The 26,256-nt window shown below is 40.3% G+C and overlaps 1 protein-coding gene across 2 annotated transcripts in view; it reads right to left on the bottom strand.

Annotated features, from left to right (window-relative positions):
* Positions 1 to 3,446: 3,446 nt before the first annotated feature.
* The window catches only part of MRPS9 (mitochondrial ribosomal protein S9), a 65,780-nt gene continuing 42,970 nt past the window's right edge, over positions 3,447 to 26,256 (bottom strand). The window contains exons 5-11 of one of the 2 annotated variants that reach the window (XM_023762080.1): positions 23,471 to 23,550; positions 14,090 to 14,175; positions 12,920 to 12,995; positions 10,382 to 10,544; positions 9,171 to 9,279; positions 5,737 to 5,906; positions 3,447 to 3,874 (exon numbers count right to left, since the gene is read on the bottom strand). In XM_023762080.1, coding sequence (XP_023617848.1) covers positions 3,705 to 3,874; positions 5,737 to 5,906; positions 9,171 to 9,279; positions 10,382 to 10,544; positions 12,920 to 12,995; positions 14,090 to 14,175; positions 23,471 to 23,550 — 854 coding nt within the window. In that variant the 3' untranslated portion in view covers positions 3,447 to 3,704. The remainder of the gene's footprint in view (positions 3,875 to 5,736; positions 5,907 to 9,170; positions 9,280 to 10,381; positions 10,545 to 12,919; positions 12,996 to 14,089; positions 14,176 to 23,470; positions 23,551 to 26,256) is intronic. The other variant, XM_006098350.3, reaches the window with a different exon arrangement.

Below are 26,256 nucleotides of genomic sequence, written 5' to 3'. Positions count from 1 at the left end.
CCAGGCTGGCAGGGGAGGGCAGTTAGGGGTGACCAGGCTGGCAGGGGAGGGCAGTTAGGCAGTTAGGGGCGATCAGGCAGGCTGGCAGGCAGGTGAGGGGTTAGGAGCCAGCGATCCCAGATTGGGAGAGGGATGTCTGTGCTGCCAGTTTAGGCCCGATCCTGCTGGCAGTTGGACATCCCCCAAGGGTCCCGGAATGGAGAGGGTGCAGGCCGGGCTAAGGGACCCCCGAACCTCTGTACACAAATTTTGTGTACCGGGCCTCTAGTTTCATTATAATGTTGATGAGGTGCCCTAGGAACTTAGCTCTGGTTGATAGCAATTAGCCTGTGGTAACAAGGGGTTTGTTATGTCATTTTGCTGAAAGTTGTGGAGCCTGTTGAGGACATTAAGTGAGGACCTACTGTATATAGGTATAAAGTATAAAGAACAAGATTAATCCCCTATGCTTTTCAAATAAGTATTTTTAGAGTAGGAGCAAGAACATCAGAAATTAAGTAACTTGACCATAACATTTTGAATCTGTCCTATTGTGACAAACTGCCTGGGAATTCTTCCTGGTGGTGCACTGCACCGGGCCCTGGATGGATGTCGGGGCCTGTGGAGCCCTCGGCATTACTGTTGTCTTTGGATTCTCCCTTTGCTTTCAGCCAATTCTGTTACTCCACCGTGGATTAGTAGAATTTTCCTCTATTTCAAATTTTTGAAAAAATTTTGTAAGAAGACTAATGCTAGCGTGGGCATTTTTTTGCAAAGATGTCTACAGAGAAAGCCTCCCAGGCTGTGTCAGGCTACAGCTACAGGTACAGCTACAGTTACAGGTACAGGTACAGCTACAGCTACCTAACCTTCGTCAGTCTGGCAGGCAAGTCAAGGTGAAGGGAAGCAAATCGAGGAGCAGCCCTAGGAGAGAGAACGAACTCCGACCACGCAACCAAGCTGCAGGGAGAAAATCCCGCTCGCACGCAGACCCAGGGGAGTCAGTGGGAATGGCCTTCTCAGGAGGAAAAGGGCCTGATAAGCCGGAGGGGCTGTTGAAAAGAATGAACTGGCTGCGAATATCCAGGTCACGTGCCTCTCCAAACACTGCCTGTGGTCGGCGCTCACTGTCTCCTTGAAGCAGTTTCAACTTTTTGGGTCAACACTGGGAACAGCTGTGTACCAAGGACTGTCGGTTCTGAAAATTCTTTGATAAGATTTTGCTCAGTGTTGAAGTACAGTAGTTTTTATAGCATGGTGTTCAAATACTACTTTCAATTTTTAGCAATGAGTTTATTGTGTTTTAACCAAAGGCTCAGAATAAGAGAAAGTTCTGTAGCCCACAGTCATTCACCAAAGAAGGTGGCAATGCTGAGAGACCATTTACTGATGACTTACTTCTGGTCTCTGGCCTGCAAATTCTGTGGAATGTGCCACGGCCTTTCTGCTGGCGGCACCTGACTCCAGTATCTGTGAGGGACAGCTCACTGACCCCTCCTTGTTGTGTCTGTAAGTCCCCGCTGGCCGCTGCCTCTGTGGTCTGCTGGCTGTGAGAGGCTGGGCACAGGTCTGGGGGGCTCCCTGCATCAAGCCCACCTACAGATTCTAATAGATGTGGAGACATTGGGTTCATGACATCACAGTATGACCACATTCCCATCATGCTTTGTTTCCCTGCTGTCCAGTCAATGAAGTCAGTTCTACCTGAAGAGAACACAGGGGACCGACTGCCATTCACTTTCACCATCGGATTCCTTCCCTCTCGACTGCTGTCCACTTTTGTTTAACCAAATGACAGGGGACAAGGAGAGACATTTTTATGAGAACCCACACCAGCCTTTGCAGAGCAGTTCCTGTGGGCTGTGTTGCTCACTTGGATTTACGGGAGCTCATCAGCCTTAGAGAGGCGCTGCCATTCTCCCCACTTCATGTGAGCAGTCAAGGTGCAGGGAGGTCAGCCTGCCCAAGGTCACACATGGCCTCCAGAGACTGTTCTGAACCTCCGTGTGGTCCGAGGGATGGCCTTTGTTTTTGTGTTTCCTACAACAGCACATAATGAAGACCGTATATACCCCATGGGGAGGGTATAACAAAGTGGACGCCCACATGCCAGCTTAAGATAAAGGCCATTACCAAGGCCCTTGCTCGCCACTCCTGCCGGGTGCAGGCCCTCTCATCACAGCGTCCTACCCACACCTGCTCTGCTTCCCCTGCTGGGCTTATTTTCCTTAAAAAAAAAAAACACACAAAAAAAAAACACACAAAAAAACACACACACAACAAAAACACCCTCCTTAAGCCAGTGGTTCTGGGCATATGTAAAAGCAATGAATCAACAGAGGCCAGCAAAAAACCCCACATACAGAACACTCTGGAAAGTATTTCAATGTTTCACACATCTCCCAAAGCTACAAGTGACCATGTAACTGACGTCCACACCAGGACAGTGGGGAGTAGCTACACTGAGGGGCAGGTGCCGGCTGCGGCCAGCGGGCACTGCTGTCATCTCCTCACGCTGCTCACAGCAGCTCCTACCTCACTAGTGCCTGCTCCTCCAGTCCCGCGGCCCTCTTGCTGTCCCCAGTGCTCCCGCCTCAGGGGCAGGCTCACTGTCTTTGTTTCCCAGCCTTATGGAAGGATAGTTAACCAATAAAATGGTAATATATTTAAAGTGCACAGTGTGACAATTTGACATATGTATAAATTGTGAAAGGAGCCCCACCCCTTGAGTTAATCAACACACCCATCATTTCATATAGTTATCCTTTTTTTATGTGTGAGAAGGCTTAAAGATCTACCCTCTTAACAAATTTCAATACCATGTAGTATTAACTACAGTGACCATTCTGTATATGAGATCCTCAGAATTAACTCGCCTTATACCTGAAAGTTTGTACCCAACTTGGAGGGCATTGTGCAAAGTGAAATAAGCCAGACAGAGAAAGACAAAACCTGCATGGTATCAATTATATGTAGAATGTATTAAAAAAAAAGTCAGACGCAGAGGAGGATGGTCCTGCCAGGGCTGAGGGGTGGGGAAACTGGCTTGTTGCCTTCAACAGCTTCCGGGCAGCTCGCCTCTCCTCTCCTGAGCTCCTGACGAGGGCGCTCAGCTTCCCTCTGCTCCTGAACAAGCTCGCCCCTCAGTGTGAAAACTGTGGGCCACTGCCATGCGGGCAAACAAGTCAGGAGAGGCGAGCTCAAGCCCAGTCCCATCAGAAACTGCAATGTGCTTCACCTTCAATGGGTCTGGGCTTTCTTGTCCACAAAACGAGGTTACTCGATGGGGATTTGCTCAATGTTCCCTCAGGTCGATATGCCAAGATTCTATGAATTTATACTTCTTCTAAAACTACCTCTGGAAAAGTTTACAAAAATAAAGCAGCAGACTGAAGCTAACATTTTTATTTTTTAAAATATATTTTATTGATTTTTTACAGAGAGGAAGGGAGAGGGATAGAGAGTTAGAAACATCGATGAGAGAGAAACATCGATCAGCTGCCTCCTGCACACCTGCTACTGGGGATATGCCCACAACCAAGGTACATGCCCTTGACCGGAATCGAACCTGGGACCTTTCAGTCCGCAGGCCGACACTCTATCCACTGAGCCAAACCAGTTAGGGCAGAAGCTAACATTTTTAAAAGGGAACCTTTGCAAAGTAGCATCTGAAAATAAGCTCTCACAACCCAGTGTCTGACTGTGGCCTTCCCACTGGCCAGCACTTATTGATGTGTGTTCGCCACATGCAGGTGCACGCTCCCCCTCCTTTCCCGGCAACACTCAGCGCTTCTTCCAGGTAAACTTCCTGCGGGCTCCCTCCTGGCCCGGCTTCTTCCGTTCTCGGACGCGCGGATCAGACGTGAGCAGTCCAGCTGCAGCACAGAGAGAGAAGCTGTGACAAACCATGGGAAACGCACTCTTTCAGGATATTTTCCCAAACACCAGCTACATTATTTGGTCTGCTTTCCTTATCGAGTGAGGACTGATTCCTTTCAGGGTTTCAAAACTGTTTAACTTAAGCGAAAGCTGCTCTTGTGTGGGAGGTTGCCATGCATGGCAGTGGAACTCCTGCTCACATCATTCCAGATGTGAGCGAGCGAGTTTAATGAACACAAGAGGCAGAGAAGAAACACTTACACAGGGAAGTAGGAGGTATGTGGACACCAGATATTACTAGTATACATGAATATACATATACTTAAAATATGATTTACTGAACATATTTGAGAAAAAAATCTTATTCTAATTTGTCATTATAATATCCTTGGTATTTTTTTTAAACATATTTTATTGATTTTTTACATAGAGGAAGTGAGAGGGATAGAGAGTTAGAAACATCGATGAGAAAGAAACATCAATCAGCTGCCTCTTGCACATCCCCCACCGGGGATGTGCCCGCAACCAAGGTACATGCCCTTGACCGGAATCGAACCTGGACCCTTCGGTCCGCAGGCTGACGCTCTATCCACTGAGCCAAACCGGTTAGGGGAATATCCCTGGTATTTTGTTTCAGAATCTAAAGAGTGAGTTTTAGGGTTGCATTCTCATGATAAGCACTTTATCCCAGAAGAACAGTCTGTGTAAATTAAAGGCTTCCACGCTCCTAGTCGGTCTCCAGGAGCAATATGCTTCCTCCACAATTAAGGAGTTGCTCGTAGTGCATGGCCAATGAGGACCTGACGTGGATGCAGTCAGTATATCAGCAAAGACCACAGATTTCAAAACTTCCAGCAATAAGAAATCGTTTATAAATATATAAACAGACCACAGTGTTTCACTGTTTGTCTTTTTTTAAACTCTTCCAACACTAGTACGTGCTTAAGTATTTCATGAGGGGTCTTGTAATGACCGTCCAGCAAAGGAAAACCTCAAATGCTTATCATATACCCATAGCTTTTGCAATTTACTTGTATTTAAATGACAGGGAATTAAAAATATTTTGAACAAGATACAGACAATTATAAGTGATAATGCTTTCTTACTTTTCAATATGCACAGTAACTCAAACTAGCAGAATTGTTAAGATCCTATAAAATGATTTTAATGACCAGATATGAACTTCACAAAATGGTGAACTGTTTATGAACGAATGGATTGTGAAGAGGCTGACACATTTAACGAGGCTCAGCCATAGGTGGCGCTTGTCTGCAGCACTGCTCCGGGAGCCAGGGGCTGGGGGAGGTGGTGAGTGAGGAGCCGCAGCACCCGCAGCACTGTCACAAACAGCGTAAAGAAAATCTTCCGCCAGAGCCACCTGATTTATTATAAATGTCAAAGCAGGGCCCTAACGAACAAGTCTCACACTTGTATCCACGACTATGTCATGGGTTACATGAAGCGAGACAAGATGAAATTCGAACTTAACATCACCATGGAAAAATGGAAATCTCCAATAATTTTGGAAAGAAATACATACCTTAAGGGCTTCACCATTAAATGAAATAATTATTATAACTTTCCATGATAAAACAAAAACAACCAATCCATTTGCTAAATACAATTGAGCAGCACTGGATAAACTGGTTATGCCTTGAGATCCAAATAAATTTCCTCTGATGCTGGCAATGCCTCCCTTTTTTTTTCCCAACTCAAGTTCATTTTGTAGAAATCAAAACTGAGTAACAATGCTATAGTTCTGGGCAGGAAAAGAGAAGGCAACGAATTGCAATACTGCACAGTGAACTGTTTTCTCACTGAGTTCAGGTAAGTAGCACAAGAATAAACGAAACACTTCCCTCCCCCAGCAATGCATACCTTGTCTCATCCACTCGACCTCTTCCTCAGTGACAAAACTGCACAAAGCTCTGGCCATTGCCAAGCGTATGGCTCCAGCCTGCGCCGACCTCCCGCCCCCGGAGACGGTGCAGGTCACATCATGCTTTCCCAGTCGGTCCAGGAAGTGAAAAGGGAACATCAACTGTTCTCTAAAGCACAACACCAGACATATGGTTAAGTTCACAATAGCACATGACTTTATAAACGGTTCACATTCTGACCATTTACAAAAGCCATATTGTGCACTAAGTGTTCATACTTCTGGATGAATCCATTACTATATTTTCATACTTTTTAATCAATCCATTGTGAAGAAACACTAATATTTCTTTTTAAAAAATATTTTTATTGATTTTTAGAGAGAGAGGAAGGGGGAGGGGAGAAAGAGAAACATCGATGAGAGAGAAACATTGATCAGCTGCCTCGGGCATACTCCCTCCTGAGGATTAAGCCTGCAACCCAGGCACATGCCCTGAGCAGGAACTTAACCAGCAACCTTTTGGTACATGGGACAATACCCAACCAATTGAGCCAACTGAGCCACACCGATCAGGGATTTTCTTTTTCTTTTATTTTAAAAAAATCCTCACCGGAGGAGATGTTTAGAGAGGAAGGTAGAGGGGGTGAGAGAGAGAAACACTGATGTGAGAAACATCAATTGGTTACCTTGTGTACATGCCCTGACTGGGAGTTGAACCTGCAACCTTTCGGGGTACAGGACAACACTCCAAATACCTGAGCCACATAGGCCAGGACCACTGATATTTGTGATATTTAAAATGTTTTGCTGAGAGGAAGGTTTATTTCTTTTTCTTGGAAAAAATACTATAATTTACTCAAGATATATCACTAGAGTAGTCCAGGTAAGAAAGAACCATTAAGAAGAATCTAGATAGTTGAGAAATTGGTATACACTGAGGCACAATTCTAAATTTATAAGTAGATGAAAAAATACCCAAAGGGTAATAATAAAAAGTAATTATATAGCTATTGATTTAAATAAATCTGACTACAAACTGGTACATGGCTTGAAAATATTTCACAATTCATCTCTCTACTCAGGAATCCCAGATAAAATCCTGAGTTAAAAGAATCAAATTTACTTTGTTCCTTGTTATATAATAAAAGTTATTCTGAAAAAAAACAAAACAAACCCACAACTTTCTCATTTCTATCTTCTCTGAACACTACCTTCTAGGGCATCAATTCTATTAGCATGTAACTTAAAATACATATAATTGCATAGTCCCTTATTTCTCTCCTAAAGGCCAGGTGCATGAATTCATGCACAGGTGTGGTCCGGCTGGCCTGCCCTGATCAGGGCTGATTGGGCCGGGCAGGCTGGGGGGAGGAGCTATGGGTGGTTGGCCAACTGGCCCCACCCCCTAGTTGAACTCCTGGTCGAGGGGAAAATTTGCATATTAGGCTTTTGTTATATAGGAGGATAATTGCCTGAGCTGCTAAGTGTATCTCCTCGTCTACATGGCTCATGTCCTGTGAGGAATGCACTCCTTCAGTACAGAGTGATGATCACTTAGAGCTGCTTTATTGGTTGAATGACAGAGCAAAAGCCTTTCCAAATTGGAAAGGTTATTGATCTTTGCATTCCACAGTGCCACGCATATTGTAATAAACGGTGGTTGTGTGAGTGGATGAATGAATAAAAAATTCCTGAGGCTGCTGGGAAGGCAGCAGGGTCAACCTTCCCAGTGATCTGCTGCTGTTTGTGTAAAGGCAGCCTAAAGAAAGGCCCTGGAAAGCAAGCAGTACAACCAACGTCAGCATTATCTTATGATCAGCACCTTGGCTAAGGTCCTGCAGCTGGGAAGCATCAAGGTCACCCTCCTCCGGTTCAGTGGTCCTGCCCTGGCCAGCGCCCTCACTGCTGACCTGCAAGCTCCTGGGCTGCTCCGTCAGGAGGAGAGGCAGTCCATGCCAGTCCATGCCAGTGTGGCCGCCGGGAGCCCTCCAGCTACTTACGGGTGAGGCGGTTTAGCCACCCATTCCCACCATGACTAGCTTAGCTATAGGTTTCCCAACAGAGTTTCCTAATGACAGAAATCAGATCTTAGATAGCTGTAATATCTTCACACTATCCAGAACAAGCCTCGACTCAGACAATCCTTATTAAAAGTCTGTTGAATTCTAAATGAATAAGTTCTAAGAATATATTTTAATTGTGGTGTGTTTGTGTCTGCTCTGACTCCATTTAATGTGAATTAAACTAATTCTGCCATCATCCTCGCAGGGGAACAGATGAGGAAGTTCTTTTTTCCCTCATGAAAAGCCAGAGAGACCCATCAATTTAGCACTGGGGACTGCTAGGAGGAATAACATTTGACCGATATTTGCCTGTTCATTTATTTTCAGATATAACTGATGATTTAACATACATTTCCTGAAGAAATTACTCTGCTCAGGAGCTTACACTGCATCGGCAGCTCCCCTTTCCCTACTGCACTGACCTCAAAACCTCTCCCCATTCAAGAAGTGGGAGGAGGGTTAGGAAAGGAGGAACAATCACGCAGAGCTCTGCTCCTTGTGGTTGACAGTAAATACTGGAAAGACAATAACAGTCTCAAGAACAGGCCTTTGCAGGAGCTCAGAGACCTGAGAGGAGCACATGTGGAGGCTCTGAACTGTAACACCCACTAATGATTCATGTGATTCGTGTCTGTTTCCCATGGGATACAAAGCTCGAAAAGAAAACTGCCTTACTTAGCACTGGGGTGCAGCCAAGCCTCATGGGCTCTTACTTAAGGTGGAAGTGGTTGCTCAATCTATATATACTAGAGGCCCAGTGCACGAATATGCAAATTGTCCCCATGGGATTTCAACCAGGAGACCAATTGCTTGCTATGATGTGCACTGACCACCAGGGGGCGGCCCAGAATGAAGGAAGGCCCCGGCCAGCAGCTGGGGAAGGGAGGCACCCAGCTGGCAGCCAGAAGGCCCCGATTGGCCCTGATCGCCGGCCAGGCCTAGGGACCCTACCCGTGCATGAATTTTGTACACTGGGCCTCTAGTATACATATAATTTATTTCCTCTGAATAGGAAAAAATCTGAAGTGACAGAGCAGACTTTTTCTAATATGCATGCTGGCCATGGCTGCTTTTTGTTGTCGTTTTGTTTTGTTTATGCCCACCCCTAAACAAGGGTAACAGAAAGCGGAAATCTACTTTTCTTACATTTTGGCACAGTCTGCATTTCAGAACGTAAGAGATATCTGTGGAAAAATATTACAAAAGAGTGATAGCTTCCCTCTAGCTAGTCTGATAAATTATATTAGTAAAAAAAGAAAATCATTAGCAAAGACAAATGCAATCAGAAAAATCACAAGCCTTAATGAACTAATCATGATGAAATATATTTTCTTTAAAAACAAAAAGCAAAAGCAAAACCAGACACTAACCTGTCCTGTAGCACAGGGAAGTAAAGCAGGTAGTCGATGCCATTAATTTTTATTCTTCCATTTCCATGTTCATAAACAACTGCCTCTGCTTTTGCACTCTTTCTTCTACCTTTAAAAATATAAAATTTCTAATAGTAAAAATCTGAAAGAGCAGGGCTGTGAGACAATAAAGTCACATTAAAATTTTTTCTTTCAAATAACAATATATAGCACTACACAGGAAACTCTACAACTACTATACAAGTCAACCAAAAATAAACAGGTAAACTATGCCATAATCAATGTAATAGAACTTATTATGTGGTAATTTTGAACACTACAATGATTTTAAGTTAGTTAAATATGAAGTAATTCATATTTATTTATATTACTTTAAAAAAATCAACCAATTTACAGTGTTCTTTTATATTCAATAAGAATATATTTAATCATATAATTTTTAAATATTTGAAAAGTATAAGATATAATTGATAGAAATGAAAGTAATGACGAGGCAAGATGTTAAATTTGTAAGAGTTGCAGGTATATCATTTAATACATTAATTTTTTAAAAAATATATTTTTATTGATTTCAGAGAGGAAGAGAGAGGGAGATAGAAACATCAATGATGAGAGAGAATCACTGACTGGCTGCCTCCTGCACACCCCACTAGGAATTGAGCTGGCGACCTGGGCATGTGCCCTGACCGGGAATCGAACTGTGACCTCCTGTTTCATAGGTTGATGCTCAACCACTGAGCCATGCCAGCCAGGCTAGTACGTTAATTTTTAAAAGTCACACCATGTCAAATGTCTGCACACCTACAAGGAGAAGGTGAGTGAGGGCCTAAAGTTCTCAAGTCTCATAGTTTTAGCTTCTGATATGCAGATTGATGGGCACTTTCATTTTTTATAAGAAACCTTTATTATAAATGTTTTAGTGTTTCTACCAGTTGAAAGTGTAAAAATAAAAAGATTTAACATAAATATGTGAAAATAAAAAAGGGTTAATATGATTGTGTAGGAATGTGTCCACATTTTTTCTTAGGACATTATAAGGTCTTGCTTTTTAAAATTTCAATAGAATCTTAAAAATGAGGAATTCCAAGGTAGCAATAGCAAAAATAAACAAACAAGCCAATCGAATGAATCCCAGAGAGCAATAGCAAATAAAAATCCCTGTAGTTTCATAGTCGTCATGGAGCTCACTTCTCTCCGTGGAGTGCCATTACCTTCGCTGGTGCTGAAGGCCATTCCCTGCGCGTCATGCTGCACGGGCTCAATCGGCTGCTTCTTTGATTGCACAGTGACACTCCTGCGGAAGCTCTGCACAAATTCTTCTTCGGCAGCACCGCACTGCAGTAACCTTTCCATCAGCCGCAGGAACTGCGCATACTGCACACAATAAAAACTCATTAGAAGATGCAAGTGTAATTGCATTTGCTAAATTTTTTCTATTTTGATAGACTCGATCTTTCCAATGTTGCTTTCATGATGGTTTTGACAGGATGACATGTGGGCACCTTCATGCTGCTTTTAACGCAGCGTGCAGAGACGCAGCACTTACCCGTGGATCTTCAGGGCTCACTCATTTCTTTGAGAAACAAAGAATATGTCATTCAAAGAAGTCAACTTCTCCATATTTTGATGACGTGAAATTGAGATTTAAATTCATTTCAAAAAAATATTTAGATGATCTTCAAGAGTAATTTCTACTTCTTATTAGAACCGTATTTAGAGGAGCTTCATAAATAATTTCCAGTAAGTTATGTGTAGTAAAATGGGAAGAGTTTGATTTTGAGAAAATGTACTCTTAAATTATATTTCATAATACACTTGGCAAATATATCTTTAGCTGTTCAAGCTGTGTTACTTTAATGTTTATGATTTCCTTTAAAACCGAACAATCAAGCTATTTAAAAATTCAAGAGATACTTGACTTAAAGGGCAACCTCTTGAAATAAATTATCCTTGCTACTCTGTGCATTTTTTTTAATAGTTCTTGAACATGTGATTAGAAAGTAAACAACTTGGTATTAACCCCTTAAAATTAGAAGTCAGAATAATCATTCTAAAGTGTTTTTGCAGAAGGAAACAACTAATACTTGAGATCCTCAGGTATGTGCAGTATGAAACCAATTCTGATCATCTTATTTATGTTTTTGCCAACCCTAAAAGTCACACTCGTCTTTGTTACCATTGCCTTTAGTGTGAAAATCTGCTATTGGTAAGTTGAATTACAGAAGAATCTCACTGGTAAGATCAAAAGCACTGCTTCCATTCCTGCTCCCTGTGATGTTACAATAAGAGAAGGCCATTTTCCGAGTGAGGGTGAAGCACTCAGCCACCAGTGATGCTGGCCTGATAAAGCTCCATTCTTCCCTCCAACTACAGGCCTATATCCTTGGTCCTCAGCGATTCTCTCAATTCCACTGCACACAGTGTGACTACTGGTGAACCTACCAAGGGGGTAACTGCAGGGATGACATAGTTGTGCTCATGAGCCAAGAAGTTTAGGAAGCCACTGACTGTTCCTGCCTCCTTCTTCTTGATACCAGACTTCAGCTGATAGCCACTCCCCAAAAGGATAGAAGACATACACATCTATGCACACGGGTATAAAGTCTTTGGATGTTTTCAAAATAAAAAACACAACCCTGCAGTATAAAAATCAAAGCAACCAGAAACAGGAAACCATGAAGTGCTGTGTTCCATGGAGAAGCAAAGGGAGATTTTCTACTGAGATCTGAGTTCAACAACACCGACTTGCAGTCAGTTGGAAATTAACTCCAGACCTACCACTCACTCACCGAATGCCCGACACCTTGGTTAAGCAACTTTCTAATTCATTAATTTATCCAATATGTTCCATGAGAAAAAGGGCAATGTCAGTACATGACTTAAAATCTACTTGGTGGCAAGGCACAACCACTGTTAGCCACTGCCAGGTAAGAAAAAACACTCTTGGAACAGTTTTAAATTAATCTACACTGAAATCTTCCAAAAATAATCTAAATTTAGAATATAAAGATATGTAAAACATCAAATTTCCTCTGATGATACTGGCATATATTAGGACATTTTGTAAACAATCTGACTGAGACCTAAAGCAGGAGTCAAAAGCAATAGGATATAGCATTCACCTGGAAGCTTGTTAAAAGTATTGATTCCGGGTGACTCCCCTAGAAATTCCGAGCTATGTCTGAATATGAGGACTGCATTTTGTAAGCAGCATTCCAAGTGATTCTGTCACAGGGGTTCTCCAGATCCAGGATGAAAAGTAGTGGCCTCGAGATACTGCACGTAGGTCAGCCAAAAGCAGGAAATTGTATGAAGGTCACCACGGGCTTCACTCCTTTTCTACTTTCCCTGTAACAGCACCTTACACTTATCATGAGCTTATAAAATGAGCTACCTGCTTTACTGAGACAAAACTGGCATCAACAGACCAGGCTTCCCTAGAAGGACAAGCAGAGGACATGAGGGCACGTACACAAGGAGGGTCTGGAGACCAAGCATGTCACCTTCCTGACCACAGGCAAGGTCCTGACCCATGGCAGAAATCAACTATAAATATGTTTATCAAAGGAAAACGGTCTTAGGAACAACCACCTCTGAGGAACATCACTATTAGGGTTCTAAATACAATATTGTCTGCATTGTTAGGGCACAGGTCCCCTTAAACTAAAATGATTAATTACTCACTTTTTTTTGTTGTTAATCCTCATCGAGGATTTTTTTTATTGATTTTTTACAGAGTAATTACTCACATCTTGATCTGACAGTTTTTCCACCAACATTTCTTCTAGTTCCTCCTTAATCAGCCATCTGCTGCCAATCAGGTCTCTGTTAAAATATCACATAGATTCTCTTTTAAATTAACCATGCAATTAGAGTTATATCACAAAGGATCCCACATGTAGTAGCAATTCTTGATTGGGAAACAAATTTTTGTACTATATAGCTGTAAAATTTCATCCAAGTAAACTAATTTTCAGATATAATTTTTCACTTCCTCAATCTACTCTAGGAAAGATAATCTAGCAAATGTTTTGTTTGAAGAGTTAACATGCCACTGTGAAATTAATTTGATAATTAAAGCCATCATATTTCTTAAAAATTAAAAGTTCACTTGTTTTTCATAATTTACTTCACAGAAGATGCTTTGAGCGCACTGTGAATCGGCCAATGGGCTGAAGTAGTAACACATCCAAACGAAGGGCCAGGCGTGGTATTTACAACCTCAACAAGATATGCTCAAAGATTTATGTCTTGTGCATAAGGATAAGTATGTCAATAACCAGGCCGAAATGTAAAACTGGTTGCTCAGGATGATGGATCTAATCTGTCACTGTTTGCTAAATGAAAGCTCAAACCTTAAAATACTAAAAAAAAATTTAAAGCATGTAACATTTAAGTGTGTAGCTATATACACAAAAATTCTGAGGCTGCCATACTCAAGTATAGTTATTAAATACCATTTAGTATATAAATATGGAAAGAAGTACCATAAAAATATAATCTTAATATTTACTTTCTCTCAAACAAACAAACAAAAGAATCACCTACTATTTTGACCTCTAACTTTAATGATTAATGCTGAAATACTGAACCAATTTTTAGGCTTAAGGTATGCTTTAAAAACACCAATGATAAGTGGCACGTTAGTTCAAATTTTTCATATATTTTTTTTAAATATATTTTATTGATTTTTTACAGAGAGGGAGAGAGATAGAGAGTTAGAAACATCGATGAGAGAGAAACATCGATCAGCTGCCTCCTGCACATCTCCCACTGGGGATGTGCCCGCAACCCAGGTACATGCCCTTGACCGGAATCGAACCTGGGACCTTTCAGTCCACAGGCCGACGCTCTATCCACTGAGCCAAACCGGTTTCGGCAAAATTTTTCATATATTTTAATAGAAGAAAAGAACTTACGTAGTTTTATCTTTTTCTGAAAACAGACCTTTGGCTTGCAACTGATTTTTATGTTTTTCTATATCGAGTATCTTTCCATATGTGTCCTGTGGCAAATAAAATACACATGCTAAAATAAGGGAGATGGTACATTATTACTTTTACTTTACATTTTCCCTGAGCACCCCTTACTTCAAAAGTGACCTCCTCAAATAATCTAGCTGCATAGCAAATAATACTGAAAATGCTTTGTAAGAATACTATTTCTCATTCAAACTCAAGAATGGAAGAGTAATTTCAATGAGAATTTAGTATAATGCATACATTAACTAATTTTTAAATAACTAATTTTTAAGTAACTGTAAGACACAACTTTAGTGAAGTTGGTAAAAACAAAACCAAACCACAAACTATTTTCCTTGAGTCCCACAAACAGGAACAAAAATTTTCCTTAGAAAAAAATCTTCATTTATATAGCAGTATGTACTTTAAACTTAAGAGAATTAACCAGTAAAAGTTATGGCATTTACAGCTGAAGTGCTTATCTCATGTATATTTATATAATATTTAAGTCCTCACTATATAGTTCCTATCTTAAAAATAGTGTTCTATTATATTTACTTTTCATTATCTGTTTTCTTTTATTAATTTACTTTCTAATAAAGTCTGCGAAATGTATGGCACTTGTTAAACTGTAATACAAATAGGGGAAAATTTTCCATTTTGTTAGAACTTGGCAATACAGGTTTATCAACAAAATACATTTTCCAGGAAATGAGTTTACAACAAACAAAGTAATGCAATTGTTTCCCAATTTTTTGTTTGAGCAAACTTATTTGGATTCACATCCAATATGTGAGTATTCATCTATAATTACACATAACCTACTTTACTAATACCTAACGAACAAAGAGGCATCTTCAAAGAGTGAGTTAGACATGATATGAGTGACGTTTTTTCCCTCGCTACTCATGACATCTTCCAATGTCATTAGCGAACGTCGGAAGACAGCTTGTTGCTGATAGAGATGCTCACCCAGATCACAGACAGTCTTAACTAATCATTTCAGATTTGAGGGGCAATTTCTTATGGGCTTTGATTAGACTGCCATGTTATATCACAATGCTGTTAGTTTGTTCTAAAAGGAAGTAATCCCTTTGCCACTGTCTTTGTATTTACCACTGCTTACATTTTATTATTAATTCAGGAACCTATTTTCAGGAATCCATTTCTCTCATGGGGGACAAAAATGTTAAAAAAAGAAAAAAGAATGTAGCGGGGAAAGGGGACATAACATTTTCAATAATAAAGAATTAAAAAAAAAAGAGGAATGTAAACACAGAGCCTTTGAGTTTCACAAATATAGGTGAGAAAAGCCAAGGCTAACTCTGTGGGCTGAGACTTCCCATGATAAGGATGTAAAAGTTCATTTCTTGTGGCTGGGGAGACTCAGCAGAGCGCTTTTGTTCTGTTTTCAGCAGGACTAGCAGAACTGACAGCTCATGAGAGACAAGAAAAGCAACAGAAAGAAGAGAAGCAGCAGTCTGAAGCTATGGGCTGAGCTACAGATTCTAACAGTGGACACGAGTATTCCAGAGTGAAACACCTACTAGTTCAGGAATTGTAAAGGTCAGGGCAGCAGTAGCACCCAAGCCCAAGACTGGTTAGAAATGTAACTTCTCGCCCTAGCTCGTTTGCTTAATGGTTAGAGCGTTGGCCTGCAGACCAAAGGGTCCCGGGCCCTGGTGGGGGCTCATATAGGAGGCAACCAATCGATGTGTTTCTCTCTGTCTTTCCCTCTATTCCACTCTCCCTAAAAATCAATGGAAAAATATCCTCAGGTGAGGATTAACCAAAATAATTAAAAAAAAGAAATGTCACTTCACAGGCTCCTCACCAGACTTTCTGAAAAGGAACCTGGTAAGGCCAGCGACGTGTTTAATGATACCCCCAAGAGATGTGCGGTCACGCTTGGATCTGTACACTAGGCCTGTCGAGAGCTGGGTTCGATGCGACAGCAAGAGGACAAAGTAAGTTAATCTGCTTCTAGTGTCCTATTAAGGATAACTATCTCTACAAACACAGCCAAAGTACAAATCCATCAGCTGTAGCAGCAGCAAAACGTATGTGAACCATCTGTCCACACTAAAGAAAGCAAAACCTAACGTGAACCCTCACAGATAAACATGTTCCTGCTATTCAACTTAAAATATTACAACTGCCTCCCACGAACTGGTAAGCCTCATTTGACTGTGGTTAGTGAACCTTTGACTCATTTCTAAAGGATCAATAGTGGGTTGTGACCCTAACTGAATAGTATATCAGAAAAACTTCTATGCACTTGTTTTGAGAAAGCAATTCTCAAGTGCCCTGAACGGGTGAAATAAAAGGAAAAAACCCTCCCCCACGTGTCTGAAGTGGACACAGTACAAACAGCATCACACCGGGTGCCGGACCCCAGCCAGACTGCCATGTTTGGGGACACTGGTAAAAGGATGGTGCTAGTTAAGATTCTGAGTGCAGCCCTAATCGGTTTGGCTCAGTGGATGGAGCGTAGTCAGCCAGTGGACCGAAGGGTCTGGGGTTCGATTCCAGTCAAGGGCATGTACCTTGGTTGCAAGCTCAATCCCTGGCCCTGGTCAGGACACGTATGGGGGGCAACCAATCGATGTGTCTCTCTCTCCCCCTCCCTTCCACTCTCTCTAAAAATCAATGGAAAAATATCTTCGGGTGAGGATTAACAAAAAAAGAAAAAAAAAGATTCTGAGTGGGTAAGTCACAGATGTTGTGTCTTTCAGATCTAGCTAAGGAAACATAAATCCAAGAGAACACCACCAACAGTAATAAGATACTCTCCCCTTTTTGTGAGGGTCTATTTAATTTTCTGGAATAACCAAGCCACTAAAATAAAAATAACTGACCTGCTTCACAGGAAAGTTTCAAGTCAAAGTTTGGGCTGCAAAATTCATCATTATTTTCAGGTGACTTTTGAGCAATTTTTACTTTAAGTCCATATTTTTCTTACTGTTTTCTTTCACTATGCCATTACCATCCAGTGTTCCACTTGGCTCCATAATAATTTATAAATAGTGCAAGTAAAATAATCAGAAAAATATGAGAAAATAACAAAGCTCATGTCAAATTTTAAGCACGGTAAATTTTGTTCATTTATGACAAATGTTAACACTTTGATGGCTGCAATCTGTCAAATTACATAATACTCATTACTTGTACTTCTTCAAATAGGGAAATATATGTAAACTAGTTAGCACAGTGCCTGACCTATGCTAATGGGCAAGAAATGGCAGCAGTGGTGACGTTTGACATCTGGGAGCCTAATAATGGAGAAACGATCTTCCTGGTGCACCATTTCTATTTTTCTTTTTTTTCTACATAATACAACCATTCCTGAAACTCTATCTTGTTTAGAAACAACAGTTCTCTGGAAAGTAGACTCTCTAGCTTCAACTCCCTGAAGATATGTGTACTAATTTACATAAAAAAATTCTTGAGGGTATAAAATATGCCAGGAACTGTCAATATCACAGATTATCACTGGTAGCTTTTGGTATACTGTTAAATTTCCACTTAATTTTTAAGGGACACTAGAGAATTAGTATGACATTAAGTTTGTATACTGTATTTAATAGTATCTTTTTAAAATATGACAGGAATAACCCAGATGTGAAATGCTGAATCATTAATCACAGTTATGATTAATATTTCATAAAATCAAAGTGAGCCTATCTACCCTTGTGCCATCAGATTTCCATAATGCATGAGTCAAATTTAGAAGGTGCCTAATTTGAACATACCAGATGCTCAGGTTCAGGAAAGAAGTGCTTAAACTAAACCCTCCTGAGCAGTATGATTTTTGGTCTAAAAAAAGCTGATTTTAGTCTTCTAAAACCTGATTTGGTTGTATTAATCATGTAGAAATTCCAAATTTAGGAAGGGTAAACAAATAACGTTTCTTGGGAGAATGGTATAGGAAAAGTCAACTGAATTTTGATGTACTTATTTACAGTTAACATCATCTTAGATACTAGACACAAACAAAAAAGTAACATAGTTAAAATTATGTATTTGTGTTTTTTATCACAGAAAATCAATTTCCAAAATCAATTTCCTAAATAACATTTTTCTAGATTTTATGGCTACTGGCATATACAAAATCAAATGAGATAAATATAAATATAATAATTTCTGCTATTTATCTAAAGTTCCAAGCAACATAGTTCTTTTGTATACTCTTGCTATCACTCTGTGAAAACAATATGCTATGTAGTTTACACATCATACAGTGCTAGTCAACATAAAAAGGGAAATAGACTCTTATACATGGCATACAGAAAAGTACTTTGGGAAAGCACACCCAGGAGTAATTACATAAAAAAGCTTGTAACTCTCATACCATATACTTTTACTATTCAAAGTAAGGCTTCACCACATATTATAATAACAATTATACCATTATAAGAGTAATCTGATTAAAATCACAGAGGCAATAAGTTGAATTAGCTTTTAAAATTTAATTTTTAATCGTTACATTTAGTACATGCAAGATATAAAATGGTAATTATTCTAATGCATATTAAAGATACTTCAGGAACAGCAGTTTCTATTGCTGAGTTAATTCCTGAATTGACTCCTGCTGTCAAGAAGTCTTAAAACAGCCTACGAAATGCCAGCATCCGTCTGTAGCTTTCTAAAACCAAGCCCTTTACATAGTGTAGGTATTCCATTACACCTCATGGTGAGAAGGCTCACTGTTTTAATTCCATTTTTACAGATACAAGCAGAACATCAAGAGCTTTCAATATTCATCGCAAGGTTACAAAGATGTGAAGGAAGTGAGGCCTGTGACTGCAGGTCCCAGGAGAGGGCTTTCTGGAGTCTGGAGTCTTCGCCCGAGGAGCCCCACGCCGCTCCTGGCTGCTCTCCACACGCATGCACACGATCACAGAAGGCCACGCCAGTCACTTAAAACAAACTGGAGGATTTTTAAAGAAGCCTTCTTTCAAAAGGCAGCATATCTTGATTATGCGTAAGTTATCAGAATTAGAATTACTTGGTTTTGTTCCAGATTTTTTTTAATTCAGCAGAGTAGTTTAAGTATATAATGATCTACGTATTCCCTAATTTTATACTTTTATTGGAGTAAAAATTTCATCTGTGACCATGTGATTCCTTCAATTTATAAAAATACTTTGAAAATACTCCATTGTTTACTGTAAAACTTGCCCTAAACTATCAATGAGATTTCTATAAGATGATTATTCCCACTGCAGTTTTTAGAGCTGACTAATCTTACCTTAAAGACTGGGGAGGGGAGCGCGTGTAAAATTTCAATGAACTCTTACTGCACTTGACAGCTTAGCGTTTTAATTCGCTTTCCAGCCTTTCCCAAGCACTAGTTTCCCCGGATTTTTAAAAGGTGTTCTGGGCAGAAAGGGCTCCAGACCCAGCATGTTTCAGCAGCAGTGCGTTAATGCCACACGTTTCTTCACTGAAGGACTTCACAGAGCTGCTCACACTAATAAGTATCTTCTTATTAGTTTCTCAGTCTGCCACCTTCCCACACTAACTTAACTTCAGAGACCCTTTCTTGGAGATTATTTTATAACCTGTGTGCCTCAGAAAACATGTTGGGAAAGCTGCATTATAAACATGGGGACAAAATGAATCATATTTTACAAATGGGTTCCCACTTCAGAGTGAAATAATCACCCCCTATAATGAGTTTTAGATAATTTCCAACTCATTTTTTTGTGAGAGAATTTTTAAAATTTCAGAAATGTATGTATTAATAAAATGAGTCAATCTGAATTAACATTTTTCTGAAAATCTAAGGACCTGAGGTCAAACTCAACCATGACTACCCAGGTGGCCTTGCTCAGGATTGCAGCCCACTCTCCCCTTCACCACTGGCTCGGTCGGCCTGGACAGGCTGCAACTGCTGCAGACAGGGGGTACCCCTGGAAGGCTGGTGCACCCAAAGAGCACATCCTTCTGGCCTATCCCTTACTGGTCCCTCACCTAGACCCCAGCCACTCACAACGCAGTTGCTCAATGGCCTAATAACATTGCACAGACATCCCTCTTCAACAAGTCTTCCCTTTCCTCTACACTTCTGCTCAGCTGTTCTAAGAAACTTCTTTTCTTCTTCCTCTAGTTCTTCATTCTGCTCCTGAAACCCTAAACTGAAACTCTTAAGTCATGTCTAAAAAGTATACAAGTTCTATTGGTAAGTGGCTGTTAAAGAAACAGAAAGCCATCCATTTGGGTGAAAAAGACAGATGAGCAGTGCCATCTGGGCTGGAGCTCCCTCTTCAGTTCTCACCACCCTTCGAGAGACTCTTGAAGTCTCCTGCTTCTTCTTACTTAAAGGACGGTTTATTGCTCAGGAATCAGCTGCTAGCATTGTTTTATACTTCTTTTCACTACACATGGACATCATATTCGCTATATTATAAGTGGCATGTTACCAACTTTCCCAGGAACGTGAAGCAGTATATCACTGTCCATAGGAAAATGCAGTTCTAACTCACCTGCTAACGAACCTTCAGAATGTAACACACAAGTTGGAGACCCCATGGGTCAGCAAACTTTCCCTCACTTTATTCTTTCCTATACTTCATTTCAATGGAACAATAAATTGCTTCTTGCTTTTCATCTTCATCCTCCCTCAAAAATCTCCCTGCTTCTCCACAAAAATTAGATGGTCCAATTACCGGCCAACTGGACAGTGTTCACCAAAGCATTATATATCCTTAACTGTAAGCTGTATCAGGACTCCCTTCTATTAGTTGCTATAATGTAACATATAGGCTTAACATGCAAGCAGGGACTAAATACTAAGAGGAAGACTGGCACAGAGGACAGGATGGTTAAATGGCACCAGAAAGGTCTCCTAGTAGAACTGCACACTGCTCTAGGCCTGTGTCTTTGTGTCAGAAAGCTTGGCCGATGACTGCCATGCTTCAATTGGGAAAACTGATATGGCTCAGTATCTTTTATATCATCACATGAAAAGCAATTGTATCAACAAAAAGAAATGGAAACAACAATCATTCATTTCCAAGTACTTAACGCCCCACAGTCTCTGGGGCCTACCCCTTGCTGCAGCGGAGGGCAGGAGTGGACTCACATAACAGAGAATGGAACAGCAGCTCCACCACCAAGAGAAGGCAGAACAAAGGAGAGAGCAAACACGTGAAGCAGTTTCCATTTTCATTGTTTTACTTTATGTGCAATGCTTGACTTCACTACAAAACCAGTCCTGTAAGCCCACCAGCAAGCACTGAGTCACATGCTATTTAAAGCAGCAAACCGAATCTGAGATGACATTGGTCTGCATGATCTTGGAAACGAGACTGGTGTGACTAGAGCTGTAATTAATAACAAGTGCCACACATGATGCTAAAGAGATGGGCATACATTTAGGAAAACATTTATCCTTTTCCCCATACATATAATTACTTTAAAATTCCATAAAACACATTGTTGAAAATACAAGGTTTTATGATTATCTGAATTAAAATTAAAATGCTCAAGTTAACCCCAAATATCTGTAATTCCTATCTGTAAACTGTTCTGATCAGCAATAAAACCAAACCTAAATCCCATACAGTTTGGGAAGTTCAAACACCCAAGAAAACAAACTGACCTAAATTAAATTACAGAATTTAACTGAAATATAAAAGCCAAAGAACTCTCCTATATGTAACAGGAACCATATTACTCAAAAAGAAAGTTTATTAATCAGATATAATTTGACTTTTCAGTCAGAGTATGCTATTTTATCCACTGAGAAACTAACCAGTTTCTTGAGCAATACCTTTTTAAAAGACATAAACAAAAATAAAGTTAGGCCTCTCTTACAATGTGTAATTTCTTCATTATGATGGAATGCAGCAAAACATCTTGCCCTTGGGTTGCTCAGTTTCAGCCAAAACAAATGCAAATGGCTTGTGGGCTGACAGCTGTTTGATAAGGCGCCTGCACAAGACCTGCATGCTTTACTTTCTCCCGTGAAACTTGGGATGAAAGGCAGGAGGCAGGAAGGGAATTAATGTAGCATACAGTCTAAAGGCAATGCTACAGCCGTGATTAAGTAGAAAAGTTAAAAGGCACAGATTTTCCACAGCTTCGCTGCGTGCAACCCATCCGTGTAACAAGTTGACAGGCCTAGCGCGTCAGCTCCATCATCCCCTCCGACAGCTAAAACGCAGCACTGCATCCCTTTTCAGAGGAAATTTGCGTCTGCACCATGAAGCGTTGTACATTATTTCTTAGCACTGCAGGGGGCTTAAGTCCATATGGAACCTTCACAAATATTACCACAGATCAAACCAGCGGCGTCTGCAGGCAGATTTGACATACCTATTTAAATGAACAGCAGGGGTCCTCGGGCAGCCTCGGGCTGTGCAGAGACAACCTCAGCGGAACGCCTGCGCCTCAGCTCCATTACTCAGCAAAGATACACTCTACATTTATCATTCATTTCATTTCTGCCAGGGCAAGAAGCTCATTTGCCCAAGGTCAACAAAAACGAAAATAAGGTTTTCTTTTTTTCTCCCCCAAGAAATAAATGTACCTGACAAGTGAGGATTTTGTCCTTTGGGTTTCAGTCCTAAAGAGCAGAGGAAATGTGTGCATGGGATTCAAGCAACCTGAAATCAATGGGGGAGGATGGGGGAGGAGGGGACGGGACCCAATAAATACTCTAAAAAGTCATACAGTGAATAAAGTAAAACTTGACATGTTCTAAGAATGAAATGGGTTCTGTTGCTCAAACCTGGATATTGGCATCCAGGTCTCCCCAATAGTTATTCTGGGGAATTCCTGAGTTTACGCACTATCACACACTTTGGCTCTGAAAAGGAAACTTCCAGGATACTCCAATGCAGGTGGAAGTCAACGTAATAAAATAATTTCTTGGGTCTTTTTTCTAGTCTTGCTAGACTCATACACTGCATAAGTCTATGAGGAGCAACAACTGTACCTAAGTAACAAGTACAGTTAACTGTCTGACTCTCTCCCAAGGTGCCTTGCAGCTCCCACCACACTCCATAGACATTCACACAGACTCGGCCTTGCCCAGCCTCACGTTTTTCCTGGACTGCACTGCACATACATGCACTATGGCTAAGGGAGCATCTATCTCCTATCAGTAAAAGCATTTGAAAGACAAACCATTCTGTTATAAATTCTATAATGTTTACCTTTAGAAAAATGAATAAAATAAAAAGCTTTTAACATACTGTCTTACCTCTAAAAGTCTTATTTTTGTCCATTATGAACCATTCTAGGTACACCGTGAAGCTTAGCAAAATCTCTGGTATAATCAGTTACTTAGCTTACAGTTCCTATTATTTATCGTAAATGTAATATACTTACATGCATTAATGAGTAGTATGACTGCTTGCCAGTATAAAAGAGATAATGAAATGGACGGCCATCTTCTCCCCACTGGGTTGCTAATAAAAAGCCAGATGAAAACAAATAAACGAATAAAATAAAATACACGGAAAGAGACCAAATAGATGTATTTAATTGCAGTTATGAGACACATTAGTAATTCTGATTAACTTTTAAAGTAACAAAAACATTAATATTTAAAATTTTAATATTTAGTTTAGCATGTTTAACATGTAAATATTTAGGCTACTTATTTAATAGCCATTGACATAAAACAATGTATTTGAGTAACTATTCTAAATATCTCACCACAAGAATTTCTATAACTTTTTTTAAATAAACACACATAAAATAGCCAAAATCATCCTGTTAGGACAAAAATATTTTGGTGTGACTGCAAATACAATGCACTCCCATATTCTTAAAAACAAAAACTGCTAGTCAATAATGTACTTCATTCAGAAAATTAGAAACAGGCATAATAAAAAACAAACAAAAACTAAGTGGATTTTTCCATGCCACATGATTTATTTCAACTGTGATGACATACCTCCAAACGTTTAAAATGTCTAAAACTGAAGTGGCCCCCAAAAGGTGCTACGTGTAATTCCCTTTAAAATACAGATGGCCATTCACCTCTAACGAACACCAAACAAACGGAGAGTGGAGTCCCTGTAGTAAATAAAGCAAACACCAACTCCATGCCCTTTGCCCATGTTCCTCTTGTTTCTGTTAACAAGTTGTAGGAACTCTAATACGTTAAAAATTATACTCCTCTGTCCACTACATAAGTTGTAAACTCTCTTCTCCCAATCTGTCACTTGCCTTTTCATTGTGTTTGTGGTGTCTTTCATAATTGAAAAGTTTAACATACATGTTTTTGTAGAATCTGTCACTTTTTCTCTATTGCAGTGTTTCTCAAATATTTTTTTCATTATCAACCCTATTATGGAGCCTTTTTAGACTTTTTTTCCTAATTGCCTCTTTCTCCATGAAATTTTAATACCAAACATACTGCATATCGGTTGATGTGTATTGTGGTGGCCCTTCAGAGAGCCGAAACCTTGTAATAGCTGAGATTTTTTTCACTTCCTCTGAACCAATTTATTCCCCTTTAGGCTCAACACCACTCCCATTGAGAAAGCATGCTTGTAAGACCGTGTGCTTACTAAAAATTATTTTCCTATACTCTGAAATTTTTTTCATGTTTAGAAATTTAATCTACCTGGAATTTACATTTGTGAGACAGAAATGTAACTATTTTGCCCACCAAGGTGAGTCATTATTCATTAGTTTGTTTTTTTAAAAAAATATATTTTATTGATTTTTTACAGAGAGGAAGGGAGAGAGATAGAGAGTTAGAAACATCGATGAGAGAGAAACATCGATCAGCCGCCTCCTGCACATCTCCCACTGGGGATGCGCCCGCAACCAAGGTACATGCCCTTGACCGGAATCAAACCTGGGACCCTCCAGTCCGCAGGCCGACGCTCTATGCACTGAGCCAAACCGGTTTCGGCCATTATACTATACTATACTTTCTGTTGAAATGCCACCTGCACAACATATAAGTAATCTTTCCCTTCTGAGGGTAACTGGTATTACACATGGGCCACTTTAAGTGAACACACCTGAAAAGAAGACCAAACTTTCACAGTAACTGGTGAAAAAGAAATCCTGATAGAGTTCAGCTTGAAAAAATAAAACAAGATTCTTATTTGTCAATGTCTTGAGGATGAATTAAATAGTTCTCCAACATCCCTATCATAGATTGCAAATTTTTCAATATTTATAACTTTACTATGCGATACATTTTCACTATACTGTTAAAGCAATCAGTTAAAAAAAAAAATGACCAAGAAAGACAAACATCATGGCTACATCTGCACATCTACTGGGGATGTGCCCGCAACCCAGGTACATGCCCTTGACCGGAATCGAACCTGGGACCTTTCAGTCCACAGGCCGACGCTCTATTCACTGAGCCAAACCGGTTTCGGCTATTTGTCAATGTCTTGAGGATGAATTAAATAGTTCTCCAACATCCCTATCATAGATTGCAAATTTTTCAATATTTATAACTTTACTATGCAATACATTTTCACTAAACTATTAAAGCAATCAGTTAAAAAAAAAAAAATGACCAAGAAAGACAAACATCACGGCTACATATGAGACTTTACTTTAAAGCTTGGAGGAATTCTGAGTTGGGCCTCATTTCATGTGAGTGTTTGAGTGTGTATGTGTATATTTGATTTCATAAAGTATGCATGTATATACACATATGTATATACATATATATGTATATATCCTATATGATAAAAGAGAAACATGCAAATTGACCGTCCTTCCGCTACACTCAAGCCATGCCCACCAGCCAATCAGGAGCAAGTATGAAAATTAACACAACTAAGATGGCGGAGGCCACGGAGCTGGAGCGAGCAGGAGGCTTGGGTTGCCCCTGGCGATGGAGGAAGCCAAGCATCCCGCCTGCCCTGGCTGGCCCTGGGCTATGCTCAAGGCTACAAAGTTTCAATTATAGAAGATAAATAAATCCCAGATACCTGCTTCCAGCCCGCCCTGGCCTCCACTCAAGGAGGGGCTGGGAACCTGGGTTGCTAGGGGCAGCCCAGGCTTCCAGCCGGACCTGGGCTCCGCTCAAGGCTACAAAGTTTCAATTATAGAAGATAAATAAATCCCAGACCAAAAAAAAAAAAAAGAAAGAAAAAAAGGAGAGGCTGGGAGCTTGGGTCGCCGGGGGGCGT

This window comes from Myotis lucifugus, unplaced genomic scaffold, assembly GCF_000147115.1.
Source record: "Myotis lucifugus unplaced genomic scaffold, Myoluc2.0 scaffold_230, whole genome shotgun sequence".
NCBI lineage: Eukaryota > Metazoa > Chordata > Mammalia > Chiroptera > Vespertilionidae > Myotis > Myotis lucifugus.
The sequence above is the reverse complement of the archived record's forward strand: the minus strand, read 5'-3'. Positions and strand labels throughout refer to the sequence as shown.